General features: G+C 37.8%; 2 protein-coding genes across 5 annotated transcripts; one reads left to right on the top strand and one right to left on the bottom strand.

Moving 5' to 3' along the window:
• Positions 1 to 250: 250 nt before the first annotated feature.
• On the bottom strand, positions 251 to 2,708 carry taf10 (TAF10 RNA polymerase II, TATA box binding protein (TBP)-associated factor). 3 transcript variants are annotated; one of them, XM_072448909.1, is made up of 6 exons: positions 2,578 to 2,708; positions 2,245 to 2,513; positions 1,770 to 1,924; positions 1,529 to 1,593; positions 695 to 809; positions 251 to 539 (listed from the first exon to the last, which is right to left on the bottom strand). In XM_072448909.1, the coding sequence occupies exons 2-6, from the start codon at positions 2,354 to 2,356 to the stop codon at positions 450 to 452; spliced, it is 537 nt and encodes a 178-aa protein (XP_072305010.1). In that variant the 5' UTR covers positions 2,357 to 2,513; positions 2,578 to 2,708; the 3' UTR covers positions 251 to 449. The 3 variants fall into 3 exon arrangements, with proteins under 3 accessions (XP_072305010.1, XP_072305009.1, XP_072305011.1); XM_072448908.1 differs by having other exon boundaries at positions 2,245 to 2,660; XM_072448910.1 differs by having other exon boundaries at positions 1,770 to 1,915; positions 2,245 to 2,660.
• Positions 2,709 to 2,842: 134 nt separating this feature from the next.
• Positions 2,843 to 7,746, top strand: LOC140362743 (putative oxidoreductase YteT). 2 transcript variants are annotated; one of them, XM_072448906.1, is made up of 14 exons: positions 2,843 to 2,987; positions 3,417 to 3,522; positions 3,593 to 3,677; positions 3,765 to 3,838; positions 3,917 to 3,976; positions 4,063 to 4,170; positions 4,440 to 4,496; positions 5,129 to 5,259; positions 5,684 to 5,738; positions 5,910 to 6,002; positions 6,381 to 6,515; positions 6,695 to 6,796; positions 6,871 to 7,032; positions 7,527 to 7,744. In XM_072448906.1, exons 1-14 carry the CDS (start codon positions 2,914 to 2,916, stop codon positions 7,659 to 7,661), a joined length of 1,377 nt encoding a protein of 458 aa, XP_072305007.1. In that variant the 5' UTR covers positions 2,843 to 2,913; the 3' UTR covers positions 7,662 to 7,744. The 2 variants fall into 2 exon arrangements, with proteins under 2 accessions (XP_072305007.1, XP_072305008.1); XM_072448907.1 differs by having other exon boundaries at positions 2,847 to 2,987; positions 3,424 to 3,522; positions 7,527 to 7,746.
• Positions 7,747 to 8,088: the final 342 nt, after the last annotated feature.

Here is an 8,088-nt window from a genome sequence, read left to right as displayed (position 1 = left end):
TTTTCAAATGACAGAGGAGACACAACAAGGGAATACATTACTCAAGTACATTGGGATATAAGTGTGCTGTTCAAAAATGTATACGATGTACTGTATACAAATATTTTAAAAGTGACTTAAGTGAATATAAAGGAGTTAATGTAACTTAGTACTACCCACACCTGGAAATAATACATTTGTAATTCTGTCAGAAAAAATAAGATGTAGAAGTCAATCGTTTTATGGGACCTTTAAAATGAGGACGAACACGCATATTTTATATATTCTGTATTCACAATAAAACAAATGTTTTACAGTTTCACATCAAGAAGAAATGTTTTGATTCTGTTCAATAGCACAAACCAATCTAAATGAAACATTTTGCGAGTTGAGTATATAGTCTCTATTTTGTGTGAACCAAAAAAAATAAAACTACCAAAAGCAAAATACATAGAAAAGCTGAAGAAGCCCTATGTAAAATAATATGGTTTCTTGACATTCACACCATATTCAGAAAGAGCTGGTTGTAAGTCCTCCATTGTCAGAGTGTACTTCTTATCCTAAAAACAGAAAAACAGAAATATTTTCAGAAACCTGGACCATTTGTTGTTTGTTAATATTAATATAGCCTAAGAGATACATAGTACATGTGATCTAAAAGATTATGAACATTTAAAAACTTGAAACAACTGGGAAAATGTATGCTAGCACAAACCTTTGTCTTGCTTCTTGAACTTGTTGAAGCTGTGCCTTTCATTTTACAATACTGCAGTGCGTCATTAGCAATGTCAGAGATGAACTTTTGAGAGGCAAGAGAGATGAGGCGGATTCTGTGAGGAAAAGATCAGAATTTTAACATTAAAAATAATTCTTCTCTTTGCTCTCTCTCCCTGCCCAGTATCCCCTAACCATTAGGTATTTTTTATTTCATTTATTTGAATTAGTGCATATGTCAGCAACAGCTTCAACATGAATATGCAAGCGTTAGCATAATAGCTCAATTTCATCTGTTGTCCCCAGGAAGGTCAAAACACTAAACATTCAATTAGACAACAGACTACTTGACGTTATAACTTGATATTACACTAGTAAATTGTCAATTATTGCTATTGTCTTGTTTTAATGATATTGATCATTAAAACAAGATCATAGAAAAAATATTTTAAACATTCTATAAGATGTAACATTCACAACAAAGAACATAATTTATTTTTCTAATTCAAAGACATATTTCTCCCTTTCTTAGAGGGTATATCCGTTTTGATTGCGTGCCCGCACTAATAATTAATCTATAAACAGAAATATTTGTACCACAGAACCTTTTCTATAACAGCTGTAAATAAGAGTGTTATCATTTTTATATAAAAAGGAGTATAAGAGGTTATATGGTTTTTTTTTAACTTCAGTGCCTAATCTGTGTTGCAACACTGGAATTCACCCATTGTGGGACAAATAAAGATGATCTTATCTTTTGACAAGCATAAATAAATAAATAATAAAAAGCAGGACACTAGAGCATAAGCTACTGTTGATCTACCTTTATACTCACATTCTTGGATCAGAAGCTTCAAAGCCAGCACGGTTGAGGTAGTAGCCGGTTACTGCATCAGGAATCTGAAATAATCATAGATAAACATTATGTTTTTGAGCATGTAGTCCATTGTCTACCAAGAGCACATCTCTTGGAACTTGAGAAGTGAGAACTTTAAAAAGACCTTGCCAGAACTCAGAATCACATTGTGACAGCCCAACAGCTTCATACAAGTAATAAACTGAACTGTTTGACATACTGTGGGAGTGTAATCCTCCAGCTGCATGAGAAAATCTGCCAGAGGTGTGCTGGAAAGAGCCGGTTTCACATCTCCATTTGTGATGCCCCCGGGAACATAAACACCATTGGAGACAGACGTGTCCGATGATGGAGTTACCATTGCTGCTGCTGAGGCTGAGAAACAGAATGCAGACCGTAAGTAACGTATGGATTAAGATAAGATAAGATAAGATATTCCTTTATTGTCCCACATGGGGAAATTTCATTGGTGCAACGCAGGTAGATCCAGAGGTAGATACAGAAGAACAGATCACTTATAGGATATTCATCATAATAAATAATTAAAAAAATGAATGCAACGGATAACACTATGTCTATAGAAGCACATCCATCAGGTAGGACGAAAATAATATTAATTTAACTTTAAGCTAATTATATAGAATAGTAACAAGGTAGTGATTATTAAGATATATAGCATAATAACAGTACTTTACCATTACTTGTGACTGGGATGCTGTTTTCATTCGTTGTTGCGCTGTCATTGGCAATGCAGTTACTTGAAGAGGTTGTAGATGACACCCCGGTTGTGGCGGATTGGTTTTCCATCTTTAGACAAAGTAGTTATTTCTTTGACGTCCGTGGGCAGTAGGGTTAGCGGAGGAGTTAGCGGGTGAGCTAACCTCAGCTAACAAGCAAACAAAAAAACGCGTGCTAGCAAAGACGAGTGTTTAGCTCGAGCAGCAACAGTTCACGGAAAGCAAAACTACAAAAGAAATGTATATTTGCAAGTTGGATATGATTAAATCCTTCAAGTAGATGTTTACTACCATTTGAAAGGAGCTTTTTGAAGGAAACAAACGAAAGCTTAGCACTGCGCCTGCAGGAGCTACGGACGCGTCACGTGATTTACGTAATGACGCGCACCAAAACACTGCTCTGCAAAAAAAAAAAAAAAAAAATTAAATTAAATATATCTATTTTAATATAATACTAATAATAAATAGATGTGGGAAAGTGACGGTAAGACAAAATGACCAGATCCATGCACCTCTGTTTCACTGCCACAAGGGGGCAGTGTGCGTCTTCAGGATCCCTAAAGAGGAAGTGTGTATTGTGGTCAAAGGAGGAGGTGGACTGATCGTTATTTTGTTACTTTATGCTTTATGGTCACACGGGAGCAAAGGGCTCATCTCCGAAAACTGACACGAGGATTAGCCCGATATATGGGACAAAGCAGGTATCTATAATCATTAGTCAATCAATTATTATTGTTATTATATTGCCTACAACATGAACCACAGAACCTCAGGCTAGTAGCTTAGACTATGACTTTTAAGTAATATAGTTCTACCAATACTGTACTGTGTAGGCTCTGTTTATCAGAACATCAAAACAATGATCTTTATTTTCCTCATTTCTATTGGTTATTCTTTGGGTCAGTCTGTTTGCTCACTTGAGCATTTAATGTTGTTGTGTTGACTGGTATTATTATTATATTTACCATAGTATATAACTCTGTATGAAGTGATTGTTCTTTAGACACACAACTATACTCATTATAGTATCATACACCCCTTACATTAGACATTGCTGTAACTACACATCAGCATTTGCTTGAAATTGTTAACTTTCATCAAGCACTTTTAACCTTTGTGTTTTGGCCAAGTTCTCAGGGCCCTAAAATGTCCCAGGTCAGTGTTATTGTGGTGGGGGCTGGTTGCAGAGGCGACATCTACTCCCACTTTGCATCCATCCACCCTGATCGCATGAAGGTTAATATTTTAACAGATTCAAATGTTTGTATTTATTCTTTAATTTCAAGTGTTCTCTTTTTTCACTTAGGTTGTGGGAGTAGCTGATCCAAGAAAGTTTGCCCGCTCAAAACTTCAGCAAAAACACAGTATTGAAAAGGAAAATGTATTTGAAGGTAGGTTTCATTAAATAATGTCTCAATGATGTCAAATAAATGCATCTGACAGAGATTGTATCGTTTCATGTGTCTGTTTTTAACTAGATTGGGAAAGTATGGCTTCAAGAGAGAAGTTTGCAGATGCTGCTTTAATTTGCACTCCAGACCGTCTTCATAAGGTAAAGTGATCAAGATGAAAACCATATACTGAGTTAGTGAACATAAATGTACTGTTGTTACTACCTGCCATGCACAAGGATCCCGCTGTGGCCTTTGCAAAGAAAGGTTACCACATCCTTTTGGAGAAACCAATGGCCGTGAGTGTCAGTTGTTTTAATAAAAGAACGATTCAATGTGATGCTGTTTTTGCTCAGTTTTGATTATATTTCTATTTGACCCTAAGACGACTCCTGAAGACTGCACAGCGATTGTAGAGGCTTGTACTGAGAGCGGCGTGATGCTGTCTGTGGGCCACGTTCTGCGCTATGATCCCACCATCCACAAGATCAGGGTCTCAGTTACAATTTACTTCACTCTCTGTTAAAAAGTGCTCCCTGTAACTATTGTGGTGGTGATCCGGTGCCTGTTTGTCATCAAGGAAAAATAATAGCTTATCCATTCTGCATTTATTCAGTGACATTCAATGATTGGCAAAAAAAAAACATCCTCTAGTTTGTGACAGACCCGACACCAGAAAAGTTGCATCGTGCTCCTTTTAAATATGTAGTCTGATACTTTATAATAAGTGACTAAATAATTGTGTTGTTCTATCTCATGCAGGAGCTCATTGAGGAAGGAGCAATTGGGGATCTGATCCATATTCAGCACTTTGAACCGGTAAACAGGATTTAAACTTCTTTAGTTTATGATCGTATGAATATCAGTTGGCCTGTCTATATTCAGTTTTCCAAAACAGAATACCATTTGAAAAAAATAAGTACGCAGTGTTTTCAAAATCCAAATCTGTATTGGTGCAATAAAATCCCCTTTGAGCAAATCCCCTAGACCATACTGTTATTAATATGTGTAGAAGAGTAAAAACGGGGGAAAAACAACTTTGTAGTGGAGATATCTGCTTCTTCAAATCATCAGTTCAAATGTTTACCTTTGTGTCTTTCGCTGATGATTTTTCAACAGTCTGTACATTAAATATGTTGTGCAGATGATGTTCCTCTTTATAATTTGGGTGTTCAACAGGAAATTAAATTAAGGATCGTAAGCAAATCAAACACACCGGCAATGGCATAGTTACTTTGATAATTACAGCATATAAAGCTCTAACTAATCTACAGTTGTTATTACTTGAGTAATAATTGCACAAGGTTTGGTTACTGAGCAGAAATTACCCTTAGAGACACACAGAATAATTGATGGTATGATATTTTCTTTCCCATTACATGTACATAGCATATTCTATTTGCTGTTATGACAAGTTGATGTTGGCATATTGAATCAATATTTTGTTGCAGGTTGGCTTTTATCACTTTGCACATTCGTTTGTTCGAGGAAACTGGAGAAATGAGGCAGAAAGCTCATTCGCACTTTTGGCCAAATCGTGTCACGACATTGACCTCATACACCACTGGGCCGGGGCACGAAGGTAAACCCAAATGTTTGACCCTGTGAAGCAAGATCACACTAAAGACACGTTTAAATAATTAAAGCCTAACACACTGTATGATCTGATATAGCTCAAAGTACTTACAATCCCTAAAATGCCTCCTTTCCTTTTATGGAAAAAATGTCTTTTACCCATACGTTCCAGAGTGATATAAAATTAGCTGTGCTGCGTGGGTGCATAATGTGCCTCAAAAACAGGTGCTCAACTGGACAAGATGGTGCTCCTTTACAAGAGAAAACTGTAAGAGTAGCAAAATATATGTTAAATATTCCCAACGACAAAAATCAAAGGCCCACAAATTAAACATGTCTTTTGAATGCTGTAGTGTAAAGTGCTCAAAATGGCGGCTTTGCACAGTATAAAACAGAGATCAAATATTAACTCTCATGTTTGCTTTTATTAGGTGTGTCAAGGTGTCTTCATTTGGATCTGTTAGTCATTTCAAAAAGGCACACAAGGTAAGCCATTATGGTGCATTGTCCGTGCACAATGTTCAGTTTCCAAATCATCGCGCTTTGCTAGAATGAATTCCCGGCTGCTCGATTACCTTTTGTTGTCTCTGTAATGACGAGCTACAAACATGAGATGCACATTTGATATTTCATTCTTGATCAAATCACTTTTGTCAGCCAACAGGAGCCGGAGATCGCTGCCTTGACTGTCCCGTAGAGCCACATTGTCCATATTCTGCATCCAAAATCTATCTGGACAGAGTAAAACAGGTACAATACAATTTATTTTTATCCTTTTTATATTACCCTTACCCAACAATCCGACTTTAGACTGACAGACGCCGTCAAATAAGTGGTAGACATGTTCAAATCCGATCAACTGTTGTAACATTGATATATTCTTCATTACAAAAAACAAGTTGTTTCTGTTTTTATTTGATCTTTTTGTGGTCTAGCTGAAGTTAAATGATTAAAACAGTCGGCAAATTTTCTTAACTTAATTTATGTGTTTTTTCTGGACTGAAAACAACTATAATAGGGACATGGTTCACTTTTAAACTCTTAATATTCCACATTTTTGTACAGTCTTTTGGGAAAATGAATGGCATGGAACTGCAGGACATGAATAATAATGTGTTATGTCCGTAGGGCCACACTGGCTGGCCTGTTTCGATCATCTGCCCGAACTCGTACCCCGACATCGAGTCCGTGACGGCGGCTCTGAAGACCGGGCCGTACGGACGCTGCGTTTACGAGTGCGACAACGACGTGTGCACGAACCAGGTGATAGAACAAGAAAGACGCAACATATTATAAGAATTAACAACGTGAATAATCATTTAATTTTAGGTGTGTTGTTTCAATTTCTGACCTTTAATCTTCTTTTAGCCAAATTTCTATTTACAGTACGCCACATCGTAGCTATATTTGAAAGCATAATCTGTTTTGTTTCATATTCCCAGGTTGTGAACATGGAGTTTGAAGGTGGATTGACAGCAGCCTTTTCCATGGTGGCTTTTACGGAGAAGTTGTGCCAAAGACAGACGACGATCTATGGCAGCAAGGTTCAGCCACAGTTTCCTTTCTTTATCGTTCATGAGCACAACACTCGGTTAAACGCTTGTCATGTGACTCACAGGGAGAGCTCTCTTACGATGGCAATGGGGTGCGAGTGTTTGACTTCCTGACCCAGAGATCGACTAAACACAAGCCATGCAGCGACGCCCCGGCTCACTTTGGGATGAGTGGACACGGAGGAGCAGACTACCACCTCATGAACGCATTCATCTCTGCTGTGGCTGTGAGTCACGTGGCTCATCTCACTTTGAGCAATAGTCATCCTTGATGTTCTGATCTTGCTCTGTCTATTTTCTATTTAAGCCATTTTCTTGGATGCCCTTTATTTGATCATTTAACCGTTTTTAATCATTGCTTTATGTTGCACCTTTCGCCAAAAGTTTTTTCTTTCTGATTTATAATATTTTCTTGAAGTTGAAGTGAAAGCAGGAGATGGTTCAGACAATTTGGATTCTGAGGCACCAGCTGTTATGTCTTGGTGATTTTAACAATTCTAAAATAATACAGTTTTTAACAATAACAAAACAGCTTGAGTGACAACTACCAAACCAACATTATTTTAGAGCTAACCCTAACCTTAGCAAAGCCTTGTAATTATTATTGGTTATTGGAAATAATCTCTCTTCAATGACTCTGGCCTGACTTCAGCTTCTCTACTTTATAACAGTAATTAACATATTGATGGTTTAAGTGTTGGTGCCTTTTGTGTGTTTGCAGAACAATGATGCGTCGTTGATCCGCGCCGGTCCCGAGGAGACGCTGCACAGTCATCTGCTGGTGTTTGAAGCTGAGCGCGCTCGGGTCCAGGGCAAAGTGATCTGTGCTGATAATGACCAGAAAGTCAACTTCTAATTAACTGGAGAAGAAAGGGCCAAGATTTGGGACTTGAATATACTGTAATTACTCAGAGACTATTGCACTACAACAATGATTGTTTTATAATACAACGTAGATTAAAAAAATTTAAATTGTTACGAAAAACTGTGCTTCTTCATTTATCCAACACCTAAAGCCTGATGATACGTGCACAACAGGACTGCTCATGGTGACACGTGCACAACAGGACTGCTCATGGTGACACGTGCACAACAGGACTGCTCATGGTGACACGTGCACAACAGGACTGCTCATGGTGATACGTGCACAACAGGACTGCTCATGGTGACACGTGCACAACAGGACTGCTCATGGTGACACGTGCACAACAGGACTGCTCATGGTGATACGTGCACAACAGGACTGCTCATGGTGACACGTGCACAACAGGACTGCTCATGGT

The sequence above is a fragment of the Eucyclogobius newberryi genome, unplaced genomic scaffold, assembly GCF_026437365.1.
Source record: "Eucyclogobius newberryi isolate DKJ021-1_F unplaced genomic scaffold, fEucNew1.0.hap1 SCAF_17, whole genome shotgun sequence".
NCBI classification, from domain to species: Eukaryota; Metazoa; Chordata; class Actinopteri; order Gobiiformes; family Gobiidae; genus Eucyclogobius; species Eucyclogobius newberryi.
Note: the sequence above shows the minus strand (reverse complement) of the source record. Positions and strands in the feature narration are given on the sequence as shown.